We start from the raw sequence: 26,993 nt of genomic DNA on the forward strand, positions 1-26,993 counted from the left end.
AGACATCCAGGGCTTTCCAGCAATATATAATAGTCCATACTTTGCACAAGGATATATGATGTAAACTGGCGTTCAACGCCAGTTCTCTGCCCAATTCTGGCGTCCAGCGCCAGAAAAGGATCAAAAGCTGGAGTTGAACGCCCAAACTGGCATAAAAACTGGCGTTCAACTCCACAAATGGCCTCTGCACGTGAATTGCTTAAGTCTCAGCCCAGCACACACCAAGTGGGCCCCAGAAGTGGATCTCTGCATCATCCATCATAGTCTACTCATATTTTGTAACCCTAGGCTACTAGTTTAGTATTTAAACAACTTTTAGAGACTTATTTGGTATCTCATGACATTTTTAGATCTAAACTTTGTATTCTCTGACGGCATGAGTCTCTAAACCCCATTGTTGGGGGTGAGGAGCTCTGCTGTGTCTCGATGAATTAATGCAAGTATTTCTGTTTTCTATTCAAACACGCTTGTTCCTATCTAAGATGTTCATTCGCGCTTAACTGTGATGAAGGTGATGATCTGTGATATTCATCACCTTCCTCAAACCACGAACGTGTGCCTGACAACCACCTCCGTTCTATATCCGATTGAATGAGTATCTCTTAGATTCCTTAATCAGAATCTCCGTGGTATAAGCTAGAACTGATGGCGGCATTCATGAGAATCCGGAAAGTCTAAACCTTGTCTGTGGTATTCCGAGTAGGATTCAAGGATTGAATGACTGTGACGAGCTTCAAACTCCTGAAGGCTGGGCGTTAGTGACAGACGCAAAAGGATAGTAAATCCTATTCCAACCGGATCGAGAACCAACCGGTGATTAGCCGTGCTGTGACAGAGCGCGTGAGCGTAGTTTTCACTGGAAGGATGGAAGGTAGCCATTGACAACGATGATCCACCAACACACAGCTTGCCATAGGAGGATGTGCGTGCGTGAACAAGAAGACAGAAGAAAGCAGAGATTCAGAAGACAAAGCATCTCCAAAACTCCAACATATTCTCCACTACTGCATAACAAGTAACCTTTAATCCATGCTCTATTGTTTATTTGCAATTCAACTGATAAACATAATTGACTTCCTGACTAAGATTTACAAGGTAACCATAGATTGCTTCAAACCAACAATCTCCGTGGGATTCGACCCTTACTCACGTGAGGTATTACTTGGACGACCCAGTGCACTTGCTGGTCAGTGGTACGAGTTGTGAAAAGTGTGATTCACAATTTGTGCACCATGTAGTGAAAAACAAATTCGTAATTTCATCAGCGAGGTTTGGAACTCATATATTGAAGGTTTAGTGATGTTCAAATTATTTTATAAGCTTAAATTGGTTAGACACCGATTGGTTCTCTGGCAAAAGAATAGCTCTACTAATTCTAAAAAGGAGATTGTATAAGTTACTGCTCTTCTAGAACAAAACGAGCATCAGGCATTGTGAGAGACATTGAATTACTTGAGCTTGAACAACGGCTTAAAAAAGCATATTTGGACGAGAAACTGTATTGGAAAGACAAATCTAGAATTAAATGGCTAAAGAACATATGCGGAGGGATAATGGGGATATGGTAACAACCAATACTAATATTACTAAGGTGGATGAAGACTACTTTAAGAGTATTTTCACATCTTCTAATCAGAAAGATCTTGGGCCTTTTTTCATAGATGTTGAGTCTAAGGTTACAGCTAACATGAACTGTAGGCTCAGAAGACCTGTTTCTATAGAGGAGGTAAAAAGAGCTACTTTTAGTATCCACCCTCAATGTGCACCAGGAGAGGATGGTATAACGACTAAATTCTTCCAATTCTATTTAGATATGGTGAGAGAAGATTATTTTGGGTTGCGTGGAATTTTTTTGCTGGAGGTAGAATTTTGAAAAGATTTAACCACACCAATATCTGTCTAGTGCTAAAGGTCCCAGATGTGAGCGATATGACTCAGATAAGGTCCATCAGTTTGTCCTCTGTTGTCTACAGAATCATTTCGAAAGTACTAGTCCACAGACTTCAAGGGTGTATAAATAAGGTAATTAGTCCTACTCAAAGTGCATTCTTGAAAAATAGACTTATTTCTGATAACATTCTTATAGCACACGAATGTATACACTACCTTAAATAAAAGAAGCGAGGCTTGGAATAGGAAATAACATTCAAGATTGATATGAGTAAAGCTTACGACAGGGTGAAGTGGCATTTTCTATGGTTTATTATGGAGAAGATAGGCTTTGAATTGAGATTCATTGACTGGATTCGTGAATTGTTGACAACTGTTTCTTACTTTGTTATTGTGGAAGGTCAACCTTGTGATCTCTTTAAACCAAATAAAGGCATCTGTCAAGGTGATCCTCTACCTCCTTTTTTTTTTCTTATTATGTGCAGAAAGACTTTCCTTCTTGCTACACAAAGCAGATAAATAGAAGATGGCCAACTATAAATCACTTGCTATTTGCTTATGATTCTATTCTATTCGGTAAAGTCTTGAAAAATAGTTGTGCCTTTATTCTAGAATTATTGGAATCTTATGAGAGTTTCAATGGACAAAGAGTTAATCTTAATAAATCGGTCTTATTTTCAGTAATAACACTCCAGAGCTGATTAGAACCTCCTTAGCAGCCCAGTTGAATAATTCTCACATAGGTGCACAGAATAAATATTTTGGTCTACCTTTCCTTATTAACCGCTCTAAGAAAGCCACCTTCAACTCAATCAAAGATAAGATTCTCAAAAGGACACAAAGATGAAAAAGGTACTTGTTATCTAATGGAGGAAGACAGGTATTACTCCGAGCAGTTGGTGAAGCCATACCAATATATACATTGTCATGTTTTAAACTTTCGAAAAGCTTGCTAAATAAAATTCATAGTATTCTAACCCAGTTTTGGTGGGGGCAGCAAGGTTCTGAAAGGCGAATGGTGTGGATTAGTTGGGATAAGATGACTAAGTCTGAGAAAGAAGGCAGGCTTGGTTTCGAATATCTCAAGGCTCAAAACCTGGCTCTTTTGGATAAACAGTGCTGAAAAATCGTGACTCAACTTAACGCTCTTCTTTCTAGAATACTTAAAGGTAAATATTTCATATTTAATTCTATCCTTATAGCAGAAGTAGGAACCTTATCTTCTTGGGGTTGACAAAGTATTCTTGAAGGGAGGCGAGTTATTGAGAAAGGAATTAGTTGGAAAGTAAGTTCTGGTGATATCCAAATTTTCAGTGAACCATGGCTCCCTCCTCCTTACCCCTTCACTGTTCCACCATTTGCGGCAGTACTATCAGATTGTTACCATTTGTTATGGGTGAAAGACCTGCTTTTGTCAAATAAATAGTGAAAATAAGTATTAATCTCAAACCTTTTCCCTCCAGAAATTGTTCAGCGAATCCTCTCCATAATCCCAGGAGAAGTTGAAGACAAAATTCAATGGGTAATGAATAGAGCAAAAACACATGATGTTGTATCAGGGTACAGGATTGCTTACCAATTTTATCATACCTCCATTGAATTTTGTTCGAACTCCATGCAACAGAGGCCAGTTTGGAGCCATTTATGGAAGCTGAAAATCTCTCACAATATTTTGCTCTTTGTGTGAAAAATCCCCCATGGTAAGCTTCATGTTCTTTTTCTCATTCACCAGCGGTTCCCATCCACTCCAGCAACTTGTCCAATCTGCAAGTCAGCTCCAAAATCACTTATGCACTGTCTATTTTTATGTGGAGACACTAATCTAGTGTGGAAGAAGAGTCCTTTGACTTACCTCATTCCAGACCATAGATGTTGCTTGTTCTTCGATTGGTGGAGGGATTCGGTGTTACAAACTGAACTTTAACGGACAAGTCCTCAAAGAGCTCGACTGGTTTTGATTATAGCTTGGAATATTTGGAAGGAGAGGTGTCGGCGAGTCTTTGAGTATGTACAGAAGCCTCCGTAAAAAAGTGCTAGCAATATCGTCTAAGTTGAACCAGTAACTATCTATTTTGCCTTATGTATAGTATTTTAAGATTTATTTCTTATTTATTTTTTTATATTATTTTTTTTTACAATTTTATCTGTTTGTAAATATTTAAAAAAAATTTTCTATTTTTTTTATTTTTGAATATTATATTTATTTTTTATTGAATAAAATACCTGTATTATCTTTGAAAAAAAAAATAGGAAAGTATTTATCATCTTAATTTATAATAAAAACTAGGAGCTAAAAAGTGTACTTTCTTAAAAGTACTTTAGAAAAAGGCAATTGAATAGGGGCTAAAAAATTTGTAAATTCTTTTCATAAAAGAATGAAAATTTATAAGGAGGAGGTCTTTTCCGTTTCGTTTGAGGTCCAAAGCCGAAACGGTTGAGGATCTTTGTTTCAGTGTTGAGTGAGCTGAGAAGTGAAGTTAGTAATGGAGAGCAGCGAGGAAGAAGATGATTTCCCTTCCATTGAGAGCATCATCCCCCAATCCAAGGTCGATTCTCTTTATCAGTCTCACACCGAAAAGGTACCTTCCATTCCTTCATTCTCTCTCTCTCTCTCTCTCTCTCTCTCTCTCTCTCTCTCTCTCCTCTTTTCAATTTCACTGAACGAACCCTTTCTATGCTCTAATTCTTGTGTTTGGATGATATGACCAGGGGATTCGAAAACTTTGCTGTGAGCTCTTAGATTTGAAGGATGCTGTGGAGAACTTATGTGGCAATATGCACTCCAAGTTCTTGGCTTTCTTAAGGTAAACATAAAAATAATATCTATTCTTCATTCCTAATCCATTAATCTGGTAATATTTATGTGCTATCAAATTCCAAGAAATTGACCAGTAAGGATTGCCAGTTTTTCTATATATTTATGTGTGTGTGTGTGTAGTGCTTTAATTGAGTAGCAACATGCATACTTTATGGGGTATAAGACATTTTTCCCTTTGTTATTGATTTTTTAGGATATCTGAGGAGGCTGTAGAAGTGAAGCATGAATTGATTGAGCTGCAAAAGCATATCTCAGCTCAAGGTATACTTGTACAGGACTTAATGACAGGTGTCTGCCGTGAATTGGAAGAGTGGAATAAGTCAAGCCCTGATCCTGCTGAAATTCAATCTGAACCTGAAATATCTGAAATTATTAAGCCGTTACCATGCGAGGGAACTGACCGGAAAACAACATTCTTAGAAAACCTTGATGTTCTTCTGGCCGAGCATAAGTTTGAAGAAGCGTTGGATGCGTTAGATGCCGAAGAAAGAAATTCTGCAGATCTGAAAGGCTCAGGGAATAGCTCACTGGATGAAATTTCCTCGTGCAAGTCTGATTTATTGGAAAGAAAGGCAATGCTTGAAGAACAGCTTATTGGAATCACTGAACAACCTTCAGTTAGTTTCCCTGAGCTGAAGAAGGCCTTAAATGGTTTAATAAAACTTGGAAAAGGTCCTACTGCACATCAACAACTGCTGAATTTTTTTGGGGCTCACCTCCAAAAGAGAATCGAAGCTTTGCTTCCGTCAAGTTCTCTGTGTCCTGCAACATTTCCTTCTACATTATCTAAGGTTGTATTTTCTGTAGTTTCCCTGGCAACAAAGGAATCTGCTTTGATTTTTGGAGATAATCCTGTTTATACCAACAGAATTGTTCAGTGGGCAGAGTGGGAAATTGAATATTTTGTACGATTGGTGAAAGAGAATGCACCATCTGCGGATACTGTTTATGCCTTACGTGCTGTTAGCATATGTATACAGGCTAGTCTAAACTACTGCTCAATCTTGGAGTCACTAGGATTGAAAATGTCTAAATTGCTGTTGGTACTACTTCGTCCTTCTTTTGAAGAAGTTTTAGAATCAAACTTTAGACGCGCTAGAAGACTAGTTCTTGACATGGCTGAATCTACGGAATGCTTCCCATTGTCGCCACAATTTGCATCTTCACTTTCTGCTATAGCAACATCATCTAGTAGCATGCTTGTTGAGAGTGGAATGCGTTTTATGCGCATTGTTGAAGTAAGTACACTTAACGACATGATATATCTATTAGTAAATGGAAAATTATTAATATATGGCCTATGCTTTCTCTTTTACATGGCGGAATCATTTAACGGTTGTAGGATGGATAAGAAAAAATTAAAGTTGTTATGAATAGCCTTTGCTTTAGTTTCCCCATTTTTCCTTTTCCATTTCCCCATCCTATGTCTCTGACTGGAAACAATTATGCTGTTATTTAGCGGCATAGGCATTTGATATCCCAAGTCTTCAAAACTTGCAACGAAAAATGAAGGTTTTACAAGTGCATGTCATGCAACATATGTGAATAGTTTTGTAGCTATCTTGGCATGTTGACTTTTATGTGCCTTCCTGCATCCATGAGTAGTTGAGTACTACATAAATTCCCTCCCCTAAGTTCATTTGCTTGAATTTGCTTCGTTCTGCTGTAACATAAATGGTGTACTTATGGTGCAATTTACAGGAGATATTGGAACAGCTAACACCAATGGCTAGTTTGCACTTTGGAGCAAATGTACTTAGCAGAATTTTACAACTATTTGATAAATACATGGATGCTCTTATCAAAGCTTTGCCTGGTCCATCTGACGATGACAATCTTCCTGAGCTGAAAGAGGCTGTGCCTTTCAGAGCTGAGACAGACTCTGAACAACTTGCAATATTAGGGGTAGCGTTTATCATATTGGATGAACTGTTACCAAATGCTGTATTGTCAACATGGATGCGGAAAAGTGATAGTAAGGAATCAAACAGTGAACCTTCAGAGAATGTCGTGCTCAACACAAATACTAGTGTGGAATTAAAGGAGTGGAAGAAACATCTTCAGCATTCTTTTGACAAGCTTCGAGATCACTTCTGTCGACAATACGTTTTGACTTTCATCTATTCAAGAGAGGGAAAAACACGGTTGAATGCACATATTTACTTGAGTGATAACAGAGATGATCTTTACGATTCTGGCCCATTGCCTTCACTTCCATTTCAGGTCATTATCCTATTCTTCTGTTTCTGCTGCTGAACTTGTCTTGTGTTTTCTAGTTTCTTTTTCTTATCTGCTGTGTGGATAATACCTCTTTGCTTCCATCTTTCCCTTATGGCAATATTAACTACAGATACTTGATTGCATGAGTTCCAGAATGTATCTGTAGCCATTATTAATTGATTTATTTCTTTCATTCTGATATTTATTTAATTTCAGAAGTGTGTGCATGCATCAGTCATCTGTCTCTATATGTATTATATGTAATATAATTCTTGTGTTGTTTTACAGTACTGATGTGTAGTTATATTTGCAGGCATTGTTTGCAAAGCTGCAGCAATTAGCAACTGTGGCTGGAGATGTATTGCTTGGGAAAGAGAAAATACAGAAAATTTTGCTTGCTAGGTTGACCGAGACTGTTGTTATGTGGTTGTCTGATGAGCAAGAGTTCTGGGGTGTATTAGAAGATAATTCAGCTCCCTTGCAACCACTTGGTTTGCAGCAGGTACTTATTTACATGCATAATGTGCTAATAATTTCATGTTATCTCATGTTACAGGAAATATGAATACTGTAGTGTCAAAATGCTGTCGGAGATTTAATATGGTGTTTTAGATGATAAAATGCATTTTTCAACATTGAAAAACCGATATGAGTTACTGAAAAGTCATGACTCCCAATTGATCACTGTAAGTAGGTCTTAGTTTTATGGTTATCATCAGATTTTGTTACAAATAGCATTACATTTTCCATAAGTGATTGTTGTGGTTATCAATGTCTTTGATTTCATCTGAAATGCTTATTTCAGTTGTAATTGAAAGGGTTAAGTACGATTTTGGTCCCTAAGGTATAGGCTGAAAATTTTTGTCTCCAACCTTTTTTTGCATACAAAATCGTTTCTAAGGTTTAAAACCAAGTTTTAAAATCGTTCTTTTTACTTAAATATTAAAATTTTGGACCAAGTTACTCATAATAAAAAAAATTATAAAATAAAAAAAAAAAGAAAAAAGAAGAGAAAGAGAGTGTTTCTGCTCCTGCGAAGGGGGAAGGAAAGAAGAAGAAGGGGGAAGGGAAGAAGAAAAAGCTGTCCACGATCCGCCTCTACCTCCGCTTCCGTCGCCACTTCCATACAGTTTTGGTCCCTAAAGAAAGGATGATTTTAAAACCAAGTTAAATCTTAGGGACGATTTTGTATGCAAAAAAAGGTTTGGGACGAAAAAATTTTCGGCGTATACCTTAGGGACCAAAATCGTACTTAACGCTAATTGAAACTATGAACAACTCCATTTCATTTGTCTTGTCTGTAGTATATGATATAAGCCTACTCTCTATAATAAAGAATATGTAATATTTGGCTCTAGTTCCCATTTGAGAGTAGTGGCGAATATTATTTTTGGAAAAATTTTATGGGTAGGCTACTTTGTTTGCCCTCCTCTTAGCCTTAGGTTGCTTTTGTGGCAGTTAATTCTTGATATGCACTTTACTGTTGAAATTGCCCGCTTCGCCGGATATCCATCTCGACATGTCCATCAGATAGCTTCAGCTATTATGACTCGTGCCATCACAACCTTCTCAGCTCGGGGTATTCAGCCACAAAGGTATTCATCTCTCTGGCTATCATTTTTATATTGTTCATTTCCTTAGATTCTGATATCAACAGTTTGTCATTTACCAGAAGTGCTCTTCCTGAGGATGAATGGTTTGTCGAAACTGCAAAGTCCGCAATAAACAAGCTCTTGCTTGGGGTATCGGAATCAGAGGCGTCTGATATTGATGATGAAGATCACATCATTGTTCATGAAGTTGTCTCAGATTCAGATACTGTTTCGTCGCTTTCTACAATGGAATCTACAGAGTCTTTTGCTTCTGCTTCTGCTAGCATGGCAGAACTTGACAGCCCCTCTAACTTGTCAGATCAAGATAACTGAATTTTTCAGGTAGGCATGAAATTTTGAGAAACATGTACTTGGCCCTACTTATCCATTTGCAGTTTCAAAATTGTAGCTTATGGTGTTAACCGGTAGAAACCATCAATTGTGTTGTAAGAGAGTTAGGCATGCTCAAAAACCTGCATCACTAACTATATCTATCTGTATATTTTTGAAAAGGTGAATTGGGTTGTGGGAGTAAGGGAGGTACTCCACTATTTTCTTAGAAATATCTCCAATTATCCATCACAAACACAGGTTTAAAGCAACCCGACCATAGTATTAGTGACAGATAAGAAGAGGAAGATATAGTTATAATAATTTTCATTTGCAAGTACTAGTATGTGCGTATAAAGATACATAGCTTACATGCTTTCATATCAAAGATTTACCTTCATTAAATTTTCATACACCCACCCCACCTTTCATTAAATTTCAAAGATCATTTATTTCTTCAATTTCTAGAGGCTCAGTCTCATTATCTTCCAAAGACCTGCCCATAGTTTCTTTGGTGAAAAAAGTGGTGATAACCACACCAACTATGCACACTCCTCCAAGTATGCACAATGATGGAGTCATTCCAATTCCTACAGGAAACCCCTCTCGATCTTCATTCTTGCCATGAGACGCCCATAGAAACCCTACCGATCCGATGATCGCACCAATCTTGCCAGCTGCCCCAGAAATACCGTTACACGTTGACCTAAACCTGGCCGGAAAAAGCTCCGCTGGGACTATAAATGTCGTGGTGTTGGGTCCAAAATTAGTGAAGAAGAAAGCAACACAATACAGGACCAAGAAAACATATTTGTTCCTTTCTTTGGTCCAGAATGAATCATAGTTAATCCCTATGGCGAAAAATGCCAATGCCATGAAGAAGAAACCCATCATTTGGATCTTAACTCTTCCGATACGGTCAATGAAATACACCGAGAAGAAGTAGCCGGGGATGGTGGAACATGCACTAATTATTGCTTGGAGCTTAGCAATATCAATGGCTTCTTGATACACATCTACCTTATCTGTGTTTTTGAATTTGTATATTTTAGATTGGAATAGAATGCTGCTGTAGAAAACAGTGTCCACCAGAAACCAATTAAAGGTGCAAGCAAAGAGATCAGAACCATGTCTACGAAAGAATTCTTTAGAAAACAGAGCGTAATTAGAGCGTGGAGGTAAGTTTTCTTCAACAATCTGAGCGAGTGAGATATCCATCACTTTCTCCATGTCATTTGCTGCTTGCATCACGTTTTGTTCCACTAGCGCTGTGTACCTGATGATCACATTCTACTTTAGAATTTTATACTTGAGTCAAATCTACTATTGTGTAAAGGAGAGAGTTGGTAAAGTGATAAATAAGTGGTTAATTACTCTTATATTAAAATAGTGGGACTCATATATAAAGAAAGTTACAAATTCAATAGTAATTAACCATTCGTTTTATTGTGGGTTTCTTTGGTGTAATTCATGGGTCGCATAGGATTCCTTTTCAATTTTGGAGCAAAATTTATTTAAAAGAAGAGTAAACCAATAAAAAATTAAAAATGCATTCGAATTATTCTGCTATTAACAAAAATGTTCCTAAATTTTGTTATTGACAAAACTATCATCAAATTATTTAAAAACGTGATAAAAATACACATCCACGAACTAAAATGTTTTATGTTAACGAAAAAAGAATGATGTGACAAACATAGCTTCTTATGTAAAAAGTGAGATTTTGAAATTGGCAAGTGAATTACGTTATGCGTTCAACTCAAGCTTTCATGCGTTCAATGTGGCTGAAACAGAGGCTCAACGATCTCAAATCTTGGGCATGCGTTCAACTCACTCTCCATGCGTTGAACGCATCTCTTGGGGCCAATCTCTAGGGCCTCTTAAGTCCTTCACTATCAAACAGAGAACTCAAGAGAATTCTAGAGAAGACTATGGGAGTTTCAAGAAAAGATTGGGCCAGGAAATTGGAGGATGCTCTTTGGGTATATAGAACTGCGTTCAAGACCCCAATTGACATGTCTCCTTATCAACTTGTTTATGACAATGCTTTCCACTTACCAATGGAGATGGAACACAGGGCTTATTGGACAACTAAGTTTCTCAACTTTAATGCCAAAGTTGTGGGCGAGAAGAGGTTGCTTCAACTCAATGAACTTGATGAGTTTAGAGTTGAGGCTTATAAAAATGCCAAGCTATACAAGGAGAAGACAAAAATATAGCATGACAAGAAGATTTCAACAAGAACCTTTGAGCCTGGACAAAATGTGCTTCTATTCAACTCAAAGGCTCTTTCCTGGAAAATTGAAATCAAGATAGTCTGGACCCTTTACTATCACCAAGGTGTCTCCTTACGCCCATATTAAAGTTACCAAGGAAAATTCTTAGAGAAAGTTTACTGTGAAATTGAAGTACTATCTTGGAGGCAACATCGATCGTCAAAAATCCGTTCAAAATCCTGACTTAAAGAGCTGACCGACAAGCTAGTAATGTTAAAAAAGAGCTTGTTGGGAGGCAACACAATCATTAGTATCCTTTGAATTATTGTTTTCATTAGCTTTTTATTACTTTTTCTTTTACTTATGATTCATGCATGCAATTTGATTTAGAGATACACAAGACAGGGGTCTCTAGAACATACACATTGGCCATGCGTCCAACGCATGGAGGTTGCGTCCAACGCATGGAGGTTGCGTCCAACGCACCCCAACCAGAACCCAAATGGTTCTCAATCTAGACCATGCGTCTAATGCAGGGCATAGTGCGTCTAACGCACCCCACATAGAGTTAATTTGACTTTCAATTCTTACCATGCGTCTAACACAGGGACCATGCGTCTAACACAGCCCCAACAAAGCCAACTGGGCTCTCACTTTTAGCCATGCGTTTAACGTATAGAGAGGTGCATTCAACGCACCACAACCAAACTTAAGTTTGGTATGGGTACGTCTAAGGCAGGGGAACATGCGTCCAATGCACACTCCCTCTTTGTCTTGTGCATGTATATTCTTCTTTCATTCCATGCATGCATGCATTCATACTATTTAGCTTTCATTTTTTGCTTTTCCTCTATTTTTGTTTGAATTTTGAAGATAATGAATTAAGGAAGCTTGTGACCTACCCCTCTAGGAAACAATGAAGTGCATTCAGTTGTCCACATGTATGTGTTACTTCTAGCTATGCATCAATCAATCAAAGACCACCTTTAATCACAACACAAATCCCAAGCACCACCTTCACCATCCAATCTTACCCCTTCTTTCTCTTGCAACTTTTATCTTTTTTCCTTCACTCGCTTCGAACCACACCCCCCACATGCACACCCTTGGATCTTAATTTTCAAACTCCACCCTCCATTCCAACCCTTCCTTTCACCTATAAATACACCTTCCTCACCACCATCATTCATCACCACTTCTTAGTCTCTACCCATACCCGAATCTTTTCCTCACTCCTCTAGCCTATCTCCTCGTCACTCTTCATTTATTCTTATAACCAAGGCCATTCCTCTATCTTCTCTATCCTTCTTTTACACCATATTCCTTCCTATACAACCACCACCATCCTTTTTTTTCTTCTTTTTTTATCACTATTTTTCTCTCTGTTTACTAGGGTACAAGCAAAATTTTTAAGTTTAGTATTATTTTGGTTGAGCAAGCTCTACACAAAAGGAATGGCACCCAAGTCTCAATCCTCCTTATCAAAGAAGAGAAAAGAAAAGGAACCTACTGCTCCCTCACATGATACAATACAGTTTCTCTCCAAATTTTATGAGAACCATTTCTACAATTTAACAAGTAAAAAGAAGGTCATTCCTGAAGTGCCTTTTGATCTGAAACATTGATGTCTGGGATCAAATCTCTAGCTATATTCTTGTGATGCAACCGTGTCAAGGAGAGGCTTGGGTAATTAGATCCGCGGGGTGCTCTGTCACCCGATAACTTGGGTCAACTAACTCGGGATTATCGATCGAAAGCCCATAATCAAGAGTTGTCTTGAGACGAAGCACTAAGGGTTAAACAATGGAAATATCTCTCTCTGTGAAAAGAAACAAAAGAAAAGGTTCAAAGATCAACCAAAAACTAAGAAAAGAGATCTCATAATATCATCCAAACTTGAGTTTTTGAGAATTGTTGCTCTCGAGACTTCAAGAGTTATTAAGAAAGAAAAGTCGGTCTATGATCACAAGGCCACTAAACCCATTGTTAATATGGACATGAACTTTAAGAGATTTAATTATTCTTCATTGAATTCAATTATTTTCTTTTATTTTTTGCTTGAGGACAAGTAAAGTCTCAAATTTGGTGTTGTGATGTATCCACATCTTTAGTGGTTTTTCACTTAGAATTTCATTCAACAAGTTAACTATTCTTTTTTTTAAGCAATTATTACTTCATAGTTTAGCGAATATTACTTTGAGTTGTTTTGAATTCTTTGATTATAGGAGATTGTGAAAGAAAGTTAGAAAAGACCAAGGATGGAGAGAGGCAAGCAAGAGTAATACTAGAAGCAAGGAATGGAGAGAGCCAAACAGAGAAGTTCTGCTCAACACACCATGCAAACAGAGAAGTTCCTGGACCAAATAGAGAAACCCCTAGACCAAGCAGAGAGTTGTGCATTCAACGCACCAATCTTTGTGTCCAATGCAAGCCAAGCAGTGACTCCCAGGGATGCCAAGACACCCATGCGTCTAACGCACCAAAGCATGCGTTCAACACACCACTTCAATACACCCTCCAGTAGCTAACCAGCTTCCATGCGTTCAATGTGGGCAGCCATGCGGCTAATGTATCAGGCCATGCGTCCAACTTGCCACTCCATGTCAACGCACCATCCAATTACACTTCCAGGAGCTGCTCATCCTCTATGCATTCAACTCAAGCTTTCATGCGTTCAACGTGGCTGAAACATAGGCTCAAGGGTCTCAAATCTTGGGCATGCGTTCAACTCACTCTCCATGTGTTGAACGTACCTCTTGGGCCAACCTCTAGGGCTTCCTAAGTCCTTTACTAATCTCTCCACACCTCTAAGCACTTGATGAGATGATTAAAGATTAAACCAACTTGGATTGGTCGAGTGGTTAGCTCACTCGTCCGCTTAAGCAAGTGTCGGGAGTTCGAACCCCGCCTTGTGTATACAGCAACTCATTAGCCAGCGGCAGACCCTTAAATGAAGCTCAAATTCGCGACGAATTAGTCTTTAACCTATCGGGTTGGGGGATACCGTTTAGGTAAACCAAAAAAAAAAAAAAAAGATTAAGCACAGGCCATGATGTCAAGCATTGATTGTCAATTACGAAGAGAATCACCTAGCTTAACTTGAGAGAGAAAACTATATAAGAAATATTAATTAGATTAAATTTGATTTTGTTTTATTTTGATTGAGCTTTGAATGCTAAATCTTAGGTTTAGGATTAGCATTTAAGAGGGTAAGAGACACACACGTGAGCTTTTTCCTTCAGCCATTTTCAATTTATAGTTTTTGTTTTTTTTTTTTTTTTTTGCATCATAAGCAACTAATCTCCTCTGTTAAGATTAGAAATTCTGTTTATTTTAATGGACTAATATTATAATTTTTTTTTTTTACTTTTGATTAATGCATTGATGTTTTCTTAAGAAACAAGTTTTTGTTCTTTATCACAAGGATTTGAATATATTGAGAAATAGTTCTAATCCGAATTGAATTTTATTATTAACTTAAAAAAGTTAGTTATTGGAATTAAGTTTGAATACTTCTTCTCATAATTCTTTAAACTTTAAAATTAGTTTGATAAGTGACATTAAATCAACTAGGTTTAGTTCTTAAGAATGATGTGGTTTTGAATCAATAAATGTGCCTCACCTCTTATCATAATCGATTGATTAAGGAATTGACGATTCATTAGTTAAGAGAAATTGAATCACCAAAAGATTGGAGTTTGATTAACTATGATTTGCCATATATACATCTTTGCATGATAATCAAGATAGCTCGTGAAAAGCATTTTTTCTGAAGTTTAAAAATCTCCAAAACTTTAATGCTTTTATTCATATTACTTTCTTAACCGTTTATAAACTGTTTTCATTTAATTCTTTGTTTTTAGATACTAAATGTCTCTAAACCCTAATTTTTAATTGTCTAACTAGAATAATCAGTTAATCATTGCTTGCTTAGTCCATTAATTCTTGTGAAAATGATAATCCATGCACTCATTGTGGTGTTAGTTGATATGATTTGATGCACTTGCCGAATTTAAAAAAGAGTCCATCATAATACTATGTCAAGAAAATATAATTATCTTTTATATTGATTACATGAATAATTATCTAAATAAATAGATATAATTGGACAATTCTAAAAATATTTTAGACTATTAATCCATCAAAATTAAACTCTTAATACATACTAATAGGTAATTAGATATAAAGATGTCTAATAACATGTTAATCTGTCTCCTGGAAATCAAAGGCTAGCTAGCTATGAGACAAGGACCACTGATTAAGACTAATTGACTATACGTACATAATTAATGAAGAAGCTCAACTATATGCATGTAAATATCAGCGTCATTGTCGAATACTATTGGCAAAAATAACGTTAGTAATTAATTACACAACTTTTCCAATCCAATTTATACGATCATGAGATGGATGAAAGTGATACTCACAAATAGATGTATTTTCTAATCCAACCATTTCGATAATGAACAAAATCAAATTATCTAGACTAGCGGCTCAACAGGCACTATCGTGCCTGTTCAGCCGCTTTTTTATTATTTTTTAAAAAAATTAAATTTATTTTTTGCTAATATATTATTTATTTTTTAAATTTATTAAATAAATATTTTTTATTATTTTAATATTGGCATGACTTTATTTATATAATATTTTGTTAAAATTAAAACTATTATAAAAAAATTTTAAAATGTTAAATTATAAAAATATACAATAAACCCTAAACCCTAAACCCTAAACCCTAAATATGAATCTGAAGAGGTCTTCATTTTCTTATAAGTAATGAAAAAAAAAGAAGAAATGAGAATGTTTATTTTTTTATTTTTAAATATCAAACTATAAGAATAATTAATAAAAAAATAGGAGAATATAAAAATTGTGTACCTGAAAAAAATCTTCGTAATTCATCATATATATTCTTATTAATAATTTTTTGAGTCTTGAAAAATTGTCAGATTTATTGATTATAAAAATAACTATATAAACGCTTCAAGATTATTCAATTAAATTGATTCCTTAATATATTGATTCCTTAATATAGTAGGGACAAATTCAATTAATTCAATTAATTATAGATTTGATAAAATAATTTAAAAATAAAAAATTTATTTAAAAATAAATATAAAAATTTTATAAGTTATTTTATTTTTTAATTTTATATTCATAATTTTAATAGATAAAAAATATTTTATTTTTTTAATTTTATATTCAATTTATTAAATTATCTTTAATTTAAATTTTTTTTAAATTATTAATGTATACTTTTATTATATCTTCTTATTGTATCACACACTATTATTTTCTCTTACTATTATTTCTATCGTACACTATTATTGCCTTATTCTCTTTTCTCATTTTCTTCTTCTCCTCACACCTTCTCTTTACCCAATCGTAATTAATTATCACAAAGTACTATTATCGCAACTTTCAATCTTGTCTATCACTTTGATCTATAATCATTTATTATGTTAACTTTTATGAGTCGTTGAAGTGTTGTTAAAGAATTGGTTTTTGTGTCTTCTGAATATCTAAATGTATGAAAACAGTAGTTTTTTCTTGATATGAATTTTAAGTTGTCTTATTATTCTATTAAAAAAATGTACGAAATAAAACATTCAAAATTTTTGCTCAAATTATCAAAATTTGATGTCAGTAATCCTTAAAAATAATATTAAATACATTATTTTAACTAATATAACAAAAATAGTATATTAATGTAAGTTTTTAACTAATAATTATAAAATTAAGTTGCAATTTAATATAGACCCTTAGAATAAAAGACTGTCATTACTTCTTACATTTGACTACTATTATATAAGTTGTATGTTTGTTTTATTCTTAATCATCACTTGATATAACTCATATTTAATAGGTTAAAAAATTCTTTCTTTCTCTCTCTTATATTCTTAACTTCTTCTATAATAAATTTTTTACATTATCTAATACATAAAATGTCACATCCTTACATTTATCTTAAAAGTTAAAAGTTAAAAGTTAAAAGTAAATTATATTAGTATTTTTAATAAAATTAAAATAAAAAGATAAAAAGCTACTGAAAAGAATAATATTAAATTTGAGTTATGCTATGTGTACACCAAAGTCCGCCATCCGTATAAAATACATGCTAGAATACAAATATACATTGAAAATAAATTAAACTACACATATATTTATTATACACAAATACATTGGTGGCTGATTTTGGTGTACAAATAGTATTTTTGATTAAATTTTATGTTCTTTTGTACCAGAATATTACAATTTATTAGATTATTATATTATCTTTGTACTACAGAACAAAAAATAAAATTCTATATCTTCTTATTGTTACTTATTTTACTTTATTTTTATTACAGTTTATTGTATTATTATATTATTTTTGTATTATATAACAAAAAGTAAAATTCTATATCTTCTTGTTGTTATTTATTTTAGTTTATTTTGGCTATCTAAATTAGCCTGTATAATATTGTAAAGGTTGAAACTGTTTTTAACAGAAAATTTAGATATTTATTGTGTTATCAGGTTATTTAAAAAAACTAACTCATAGATATTATTATCCTACCATATCTTTAATGTTATATGTCAATCTAATATTTAATAAAAAAAAATATTAACCGACATAGAACTGATTAAAAATTTAAAAAATAATTAGCAAAATATCCTTTGAGAGTTTTTTCACTTTACTATTGATACATACATTTTCTTTTCCATCTTTTATATGCCAATCAAATAATCAATACTATATACCAAATAAATAATATTTAATTAATTAATTTTTTTGAAATATAAATTATTTATTTTAATTGAATTATAAACAAATTTGCATATACTTAAATGTCAGAACTTTACATCATTAACAGTTTAGGAAATAAACATATCAATATTTTAACAAATCATTGGTAGTTACAATTTTTTTTGCGTCTTTTTATGTCAATCAAATAAGAATTTAATTTTGATATCCTATTAGTGTAAAATAGTTTTACATGTACATCTAATCACCATCAAAATTAAACTCATCAAATAATCAGGACTATATGCCAAACAAATAATATTGTGGAATAAAAAATTAGTAAATTTTTTGTTGTATAATTGATTTAATTTAATTTAAAAATAAATATTTATGTACTCAAATTTTAATTACAATACTTTATATAATCAATAATTTAGAAAATTAAAAAAATAACATCATTAAATACAAAACAGTTTAAAAAAATGAGATTTAACTAAAAGGTAAATATTGATGCACTTAAAATTTAAAAAAATATTCTACATAATTAATACTTTAAAAAATTTAAAAATTAATTTTATCTTGTACAAAATCGTTTAAAAAAATAAAAAAAATTAACAAAATAATTTATAAGAGTTCTTCGGTTCATTATTGATAGGTATATGCATATAAAAAAAATTAAAAAACAAATATCAGATAAAAAATAATTTTTTAAAATTAAATTGATGAAAGAAAACTTTAGATGTGAAAGATAGATTAAAAATATATAAGAATTAATACAGTTTGGTAAGTAAACTGAAGAGAAAGGAAAATGAAGGTGAAAGTTATGCGTGAAATTAATAACTATAGCAAAACGGTATAAAATTTGCAATTGTAGTGAATGGAAGCGAGGAAAAGATGGAGGCGATACAATCACGATATTGAAGGAAGGAGAATGATGGCAACAGTAATAATACAGAAAAGTGCACCTAATGGTGAGAGGAGAAGCACTAAAAATTGAATAATGAGATTAACTATTGGTATAAAGTACTCACATAAAGAATATACCCAAAATAAAATGATAAGATCGATAAAAAAATTATTTATCACTCCTAATTATTTTTTTTCTCCTTTCATACATGGCGTCTAAAATCAACATTTAGCATAGTCACTATCTAGTTCAGAAAATCACAAAAACTTATCCAAATAATTGTTACATGCAGAGAAGCAAATTCAGAATTGGAAAGAGAAATAAGAAAAATTGAAAACGGATAAAATTAATAAACGAATAAATTATTGGAATAAAGAATTAAAAAAGAGGTTAATCCGTATCGACATTATATATTGTTATAGATTTTTATTTGCCTGTTTTAATTGTAGTCAATCGGGCTACTCTTATGTTTGTGGTACCTCCACTTGTGTTTGGCATTGGAGTTGGAATTGGAATTGAAGTTGTATCAATTAATATGACAACTTGTTTTCTTGTCGAATCATCTCCAAATAAGTTGCTATCTTTGTTCTTCGGTCAGGTGTTGCTATCTTTGTTCTTCGGTCATTTTCTGTCTTCTTCGCCTAGCAGATTCTGTCCAAGTGGTCGACGTTGACGTGATTGTTGATTTCGTGATAGCAAGATGCAGAGAAGAAAAACGTTTGCGAGACCAAAATTGAAAGTGAAAGAGTAATTTAATTTTGTTGGGAGTTAAGTACGACTGAAGGTGGATCAGTTTTTTATTGAAAGTGGGTCAGTTTTTAAATTGAGTACGTAGTGGTAACAGTTTTTTATTGGAAGTAAATCAGTTTTAAAACATGTGGTGGGGTTGAAAGTGAATTAGTTTGATAAATTATTTTTTTGATAAAAAAAAAATAGAGGACGTAGTAACAGTTTGTTATATTGAATTCAGTGTTTAACAAACTTAAAAAAATAGGGGTAAAATAGAGAGAAAAAATTGGATACTAAATTTTTCTATCCCATTATATATTGGTATAATCCATTATATATTGGTATAGATTTGATTAAGGAGTACTCTTCTATATGTAATTTTTTTTTAAATATAAACAATAGACATCAGAAAAATATATAAACCGTGTATTATAATTTAATAAATTGGTATAGATTTAATTAAAAGTACACGTTTATATGTAATTTTTTTTAAGATAAACAATAGACATCAGAAGTATTTAAACCGTGTATTGTAATTTAATTAATTTTGTTATAGAATATCAATAAATTATGTTATTATTTGAAATAAAATGAATTAGTTTTAAATTTTGTCATAGGTAAAAATAATTTTAAAAAAAATAAAAAAATTAAATACATAGTAACAGTTTTTTTTATATTAAAAGTGAAGTGGGTAAAATATTTTTTTGAAAAAAAAAGAAGAAAGAGGGTAAAATGGGAAGAAAGAATTGGATACCAAACTCCTATATCCCCATTATATATTGGTATAGATAACAAAAAAGATAAGGGCGTAAATGCATGTGAAATGTCCAAAAGGGGTATATATGTACCTGGCTGTTTCGGGCATCAACATACGCCAGTAGTAAGTCAAGGCTGCCGGAATTGAACCCAACATAAGTATCAACCTCCATGCAAAGTCAGCCGTCGCCGGTGGCCGTCCCGGCGTATGGTTATCCGAGCTAGCAGCACGGCGGAATATGGAGCACACCACTATGGTGACGGTGGCACTTGCCAATATGCCGAAACCCTGCATGGAGAAAACCGCCGCTATGAAAGAGCCTCTTGTCTTTTTGTTGGCAAATTCAGACATGATTGTTGATGATAGAGGGTAGTCTCCTCCAATCCCTAGCCCCAACAAGAACCTAATTTACAAGAAAATTAACTTCAAATTGAAATGAATTCATGGCCATTCACATGTTAATTAATCTCTTATACATTGAGATATAAACAACTTCAAATTAAATGAAAGCTTTATATGTTTTAAAATGTAGTTACATGCATAAATTTTAGGGTTTAATTTAAAAGCACTTCAAATAATGTAAAAATTATTTACTTATATATAGACATATATCTCACAATCGCATTATAAAAGTTGAACTCTAAAGTTTAATGCATCATTATCGAATTTTGAAATTAATAGCGACACATAATCAACATAATGTATTATCTTTGCTGATAACTAATCAGTAATATTTAAAAATTAAAAATATTTGATAACTAAAAAAAATTAGTTAAAAACAGTCGAAATTTATTTTATTTAATACCTATTATTATTGTAATAATTAATAAATATTAAATAAGTTAAATTTAATTATTTTTTTTATCTCTTTGGCATTATTGTTTGAAAATATTGACTAAAAATATAGTATTGAATTACTGGATTAAAAGTGTTAAATTATTGGCTATAATTACTATAAATTAAAATTGTTTATTTTTAAATTTTTCTCTTTAAAAATTAGTAGAATTGTTAAACGGGTCAACCCGAACCATTTAGGCCCGACTTATTTAAATTCGTTTTATTTGCGGACCATAATTTCTTAACTCGAACCGTTTATAATTAATCTGACAGGTTAAACGAGCTAGTCCATTTCTTCTTTTATTTTATTTTTTAAAAAATATTTTGACAAAAGATATCATTTTTAGATAAAAAAAAATCTTAAATAAATAGTATTCTTTTAGTTAATGAATTAGATTTTTGGGTTGGGTCAAGATAAATATCGGTTACAAATGTTAATTTATTTTAAAAAGATATAAACAAAAAAAATAAATGGATCACTTGTTTAACTCGTGGCATAACTCATTTAACTCATTATTTTTTTGGATTAATTGAGTTCAGTCAATTTATCCCAAAATTTAAATGAATTTAATTTTAGAGACAAAATTTACCTGTTTAAATGAGTAAACTGATTTGTTGATAAATTTAACTCATTTTGACGCCTCTACAAAAATTAGTGAGTGAGTATTTACCGAAAAGATAATGTATAATAAGAAAGATATATAAATTCAATAAATTATCACTTCATCACTCGATTGATGCGCCTAGGTATAATAAATAATCATCTAATATTCTATTTAAAGTGAAAAATGAGAATTAAATAACCTGAAGAAGCCTAGGCTGAGGAGAACGCATGCTCTTCTAATGCAAATGGAGAAGCCACACCCCAAGGAGCCAAATATCATAAGTAGCAAGGCAAGTCCATAGACCCAACGACGCCCTTTGAGGTCCCCGAGTCTACCAAAAACAAGCTGCCCAATGACCATGCCTATCAGGGAAACGGCCACTAGAGCAGACTCCACAACGGGAGGAGTTTTGTACTTGTTTTGGCCGTTATGGTGGTCGCTATAGTACACCCTTCCAATCATCCTTATGACGATGGTGATGGAGAAGAGGTCGTAGGCGTCGGTGAAGAGTCCCATGCCGGTAATTATGATGGCCTTAAAGTGATAGTATTGTGTCTTAGCCGTGTCTAGGGTTGAAAGCACCCTCAACCTCGTTCTCGCCATCACAGCATACCAGAAGATATAATCATAATATATGCAAGTGTGTTTTAAAGTGTTATTATGATAAGGGTATTAAATTGGTTGAATGTGACAATTGGAAAAAATTACTTCTCTGTGATACTAATTGCTAATAATAAAAAATTCTAAAATTTTGTAGCACATCATCAATGCTTATGCTTTAGTTTTTGTTTTTTAAAACAATCTTTTCTCAGTAAAAAGTACTTTTTACAGTAGTTCTGAGTACGATAATCAATAATTTTGTATTGAGAATTTTGTTAACAATTTTTGTTTCCACTCAATATTAATAGAGAAAAGTATTTAAATGACTTATTATTTGTGTGTTTATTTAAAATTATTACTTCATCGTTATAAAAGACATTTTGACGAGTCTCATTTTAAGTCAATTGAGATCTTTTTTCCTTGGATGCGTGGAAGAATTATACGGATCTTTCTCCATCATATAGATGTATGTTATATAAAGTGCGTTTATTTATAGGGCAAAATATTGAGATAGGTATATAGTAAGACAAAATTATGTCCGGTAGATGAGATATAAATAGAGATATTATGTTTAAAGAATAAAGACATTAAATTAATGTATTTTGTATTTATTCTAATAGAAAAGATACTAAAATATTAATAAGAGATATAATTTATTTTTTTTATTTTTATTAATTTTTTATAATTATATTTTTTATTATTGTATTTTTTTAATTTTTTTGAATAAAAAAATAAGAATAAATTAAATTTTTATAATTTATTTTAATTTATTATCAAATAAAATATAAAAATATAAATTTTAATATTTCAATTTTTTATATTTTATTATCATCAAAATGAAATGTAGATGATCCTCGCGGAGGAAGACTTTTCTTTCCCTTTTTAGAGGGCATCAACCTAATTTATGAAAAGTGAGTGCTCATGCTGAACCTTTGGACATTCATAAAATTTGGTAAACTAATCAAATAAATAACCAACAAATTTCACTAACAAACGGTAAAAGCATAGTTATTAAAACAAAACCAACAATCAACCAATCAAATTATTAGATCAGTAGTTTAATTAATAAGTTATTAGTAAAATCATTAATATGATAATAATTAAATAATTCTATAAAATTATGTAAAATTCAAAATTTTAATAATAAAAATAAAGAAATATCATATTATGAATAAATGATAAAAATAAGAGTAATCATCCAAATTAGTTTTTGAAATCTTTAAAGTCGAACATTTTAGTTTCTTAAATTTTAAAATATACAAAATGATCTCGAAGGTGTTTTGAAATGATGTCGGGGTTAAGTATAAACTTCGATAATTCCAGCCTGATCCCAATTAATTGCGAACAGCCATGGACATACAATATGTGCAATTTATTAGGGTGCAAGGAGGCGAACCTTCCAGTCAGATATCTTGGCATTTTCTTGGGAGCAAACCTAAGACGGGTCAGCACGTGAAAACCGATCATTGATAAGGTCGAGGAGAAGCTTAGTCTATGGAAGGCGAAAGTCCTTAACAAAACTAGTAAGTTAGTCCTGATTAAGTCTGTATTGAATATATAGTTTACCAGTGTACTATTTGAGTCTGTATAAGATGCCGAAGGCAGTGGCAGAGAAGTTGATTTCGCTGCAGAGAAAATTTCTATGGAGCAAGGAGGAAGGCAGACATGGAATGGCACTTGTTAAGTGGGAAGTGGTTCAGGCTCCTAAAAAGTTGGGAGGATTGGGGGTGGGTGATGTCGTGATGAGGAACACAGCTCTCCTCTTCAAGTGGTGGTGGCGTTTCTCAAAAGATGAGTGTCCGTTATGGAAGAAGGTTGTGTGCTCTTGTCGTAACTTGAACCCCAATAGGATATTGTCAGCTCAGACATTGCCTAGTCGAGGAGTTCCATGGAAGGATATCTGTTAGTTGCAGTTTAAGGACCATAATGTGAGAGATAAGATGATTGCTGGGTTAGCTATGGAGGTTGGTGATGGAAGGAGGACTCGATTTTGGGAAGATGTTTGGCTGCAAAGTGGTTCACTTAAGATGCGTTTTCCAAGACTTTTCTCTATTTCAAACCAAACAGGATCTGTTATAGGGGATTGTGAGTTTTGGGATGGGTTAGAGTGGATTTGGAACTTCCAGTGGAGGCGAGAATTATACCAATGGGAGTTGGAACTAGTGGATCAATTACATGAGACTTTAAGACCAGTAAAGATAGCACGTGATACGCAAGATAGAGTTGTTTGGAAGTTTGACGAAGAAGGTATTTTTTCAACTAACTCTTTTGTGCAGGTGCTGCAGTCAGAAACGCTTCCGGAGGATATTACCAGCTACAGTTTCACCAGAACCATATGGAAAGATTTGGTTCTGCCACGAGTGGAGTTATTTATCTGGTTTGCTTTAATAGGAAGAGTAAATACTAAAGAAAGATTGCATAGACTGGGTATTATTAACCACGATGATAACATGTGTGTCTTGTGTAAAAAAGATGTGGAACATATTCACCACTTGTTTCTTGGTTGTGAGTTTGCCTGGTAGGTGTGGTGTGAATGGCTATCTGAATTTGGGAGGTTGTGGTCTATTTCGGGTTCACTGAAAGAGCACTTTGAGAGTTGGATGGGTGTCATTAGCAAGAAAGAAGAGCACAACAAGTGGCTCATATATTTTTTTGCAGTTATATGGAATGTTTGGCTGGAGAGAAACGGACGGATATTTAACAACAAGGAAGCAGGTGTTCAAGAGGTGTTTCATAAATCTTTGACCAATTATAGAGAGTGGCGTAGTGCGGATCCCTTCTGTTGTTGATGGCAATGCCGAAGATAACAAAAGGGATTGTGTTCAGGTTGTTTGTTGCTTTGTTGTCTGAGTTCTTTTATTTCTGTTGCTCCACGTTACTGTGTTGAGCTCGTTTATTAAAAAAAAATGATCTCGAAGTTTATTAGTTGGTCAAATTAGCCCCAACCAAATTATCCCATTTTTTATTAACTGAAAATATTGACCTGAAGCATTAACTACTCACACACATGACCATTAAGTGTCCACATGTTACAAGGACGACAAATCAGTCCCTATGCTGAAAAGAAAAACGTCATTGTTTTTCTCAGAGATAAAACACAACGTTTGAATGCCAACTACTTTCATCCTCTTCTTCTTCCTTCATCTTCTTATCTCCTTCAATAATCGTGCAGCCACCATTGTCATTTTCACTCTCAAAACACCACCATCTCTCCACTACCAATTTTATCCTCTCTCATTTCATCTTTATTATCCTCTCTTTTAAACTACCATAATCACCATCACTATCACCCAACACCATACAATATAACTAATACCACCATTGACACCTTGATTGCCACTACAACCTTTACATCTCTTAAACTCCACCACCATCATCAACTTCAACAATATCAAGAATTAAACACAAATTAAAAAATCTAAAAATCTCAAATTAACATCAAATCCAAACAATCCATCACCATAATCAACTTCAATGAAATCAACAATTAAACACAAATAAAATACTTTTAAAACTCTAAATCAACATTAAATCCAAACAAATTCTTCCAATTTCTAGTCTAATGCAGTTAAGGAAGATGCAAATAAGCTATATATGAATTGATCAAAGAAAAAAGATATAAGATAGTAAAAATTGAAAAGCTAATAAGCTGAAAAAAGAAAAAGAAAATTAAAAAGAGAGTAGAAGCATAGCACCTTGCAATGGAGAAAAATAGAGGAAAAGAGGCGGACGTAATGGTGGCAAGAGCAACAGCAAGCAGAAGAAACAAGGAGAAAAGAGTGCGGCGAACTAGACACAAAGGCTTAGAACGATTTATATACATTTGGTAACACACAAAGGTTTGGGACGATTTATGTATTTTTGAGCAATGCATTTCATGCATAAATCGTCCCAGAGTAACTTGATTCATATATTATTTAAAACACAAAAGCCTAGGACAATTTAATTAGGCACAAATTTAAAATTACCAGAAATCAACTAATGATTTTATTAAATATCAAGGGTTCGAATATAATAAAAAGTCAAAGAAGTAAAATACAGTGAAATAGGCATAAAATAAATTAAATCCCTAAACCCTATAGATCACGATAATCGTCGTCGTCTTCCCCTTGCTGAAGCGGCGGACTAGGTGTTGATGTCAGTGCTACACTAGCAGTGCCGCTGCCTCCAGCGCGTATCTGGTCATTGGAAACCGTCATCTGGTCTTGCAAATACTCTTCTATAATCATCTCCAATATTAGGTTTGGGAGCTTTAATTATATGTAGTAATTCTGTGACCTTTTCTGGTAGAACTTGATATAAAGCATCCCAATTCCATTCTCCATCAGCAATATTATAATCAACAACTTTTTCTGTAATTTTATTCTTGATGGTTATCAGTGGCTAAGAGAATGGGGTTGAATCGTCTTAGCTTCTTTTTTTGTTGTATAGTGCTTTTACTTTCTCACAGAAACTTAGGATATATTTTTACTTTTGTCTCATACCAAGTTGAGAGACATTTTCATTTTGTCTCCTAAGTAACAAATAGAATCGAAGTAGAGAAGAAGAAATAACACCAGATGTATCCTGGTTCAGCTACTTAGTGCAATGTAGCCTACATCCAGTCTCCATCACAACTATGATGGAATTTTACTATCTCTTTTTCAAGATTACAAACACCTATGCTTCCTTAGGATCTACCTAATCCTATCTGGGACAAATTCAGATTCTAACCCCAATATGAATTTGACTAGACCTCAATCTAGCTTTCAACAACAAAGTGCTA

The 26,993-nt window shown here is 33.3% G+C and overlaps 2 protein-coding genes and 1 long non-coding RNA gene across 4 annotated transcripts; 2 read left to right on the forward strand and 1 right to left on the reverse strand.

Moving 5' to 3' along the window:
• Positions 1-4,182: 4,182 nt before the first annotated feature.
• Positions 4,183-9,083, forward strand: LOC112741956 (exocyst complex component EXO84C). 2 transcript variants are annotated; one of them, XM_025791151.3, is made up of 7 exons: positions 4,183-4,469; positions 4,600-4,694; positions 4,902-5,946; positions 6,410-6,931; positions 7,242-7,430; positions 8,387-8,523; positions 8,601-9,083. In XM_025791151.3, exons 1-7 carry the CDS (start codon positions 4,374-4,376, stop codon positions 8,851-8,853), a joined length of 2,337 nt encoding a protein of 778 aa, XP_025646936.1. In that variant the 5' UTR covers positions 4,183-4,373; the 3' UTR covers positions 8,854-9,083. The 2 variants fall into 2 exon arrangements, 1 of the variants encoding a protein (XP_025646936.1); XR_011870862.1 differs by having other exon boundaries at positions 4,234-4,469; positions 7,242-7,501; positions 8,166-8,523.
• A 205-nt stretch (positions 9,084-9,288) lies between these two features.
• On the reverse strand, positions 9,289-22,315 carry LOC112741957 (probable inorganic phosphate transporter 1-9). Its single transcript, XM_025791152.3, has 3 exons — positions 21,828-22,315; positions 20,278-20,589; positions 9,289-10,126 (listed from the first exon to the last, which is right to left on the reverse strand). Exons 1-3 carry the CDS (start codon positions 22,229-22,231, stop codon positions 9,289-9,291), a joined length of 1,554 nt encoding a protein of 517 aa, XP_025646937.1. The 5' UTR covers positions 22,232-22,315.
• Positions 11,984-14,408, forward strand: LOC114925135 (uncharacterized). The gene is made up of 2 exons (XR_003813471.2): positions 11,984-12,909; positions 13,292-14,408. It is a non-coding gene; the product is annotated as an uncharacterized lncRNA (long non-coding RNA).
• Positions 22,316-26,993: the final 4,678 nt, after the last annotated feature.

This window comes from Arachis hypogaea, chromosome 14, assembly GCF_003086295.3.
Source record: "Arachis hypogaea cultivar Tifrunner chromosome 14, arahy.Tifrunner.gnm2.J5K5, whole genome shotgun sequence".
In the NCBI taxonomy this organism is placed as follows: domain Eukaryota; kingdom Viridiplantae; phylum Streptophyta; class Magnoliopsida; order Fabales; family Fabaceae; genus Arachis; species Arachis hypogaea.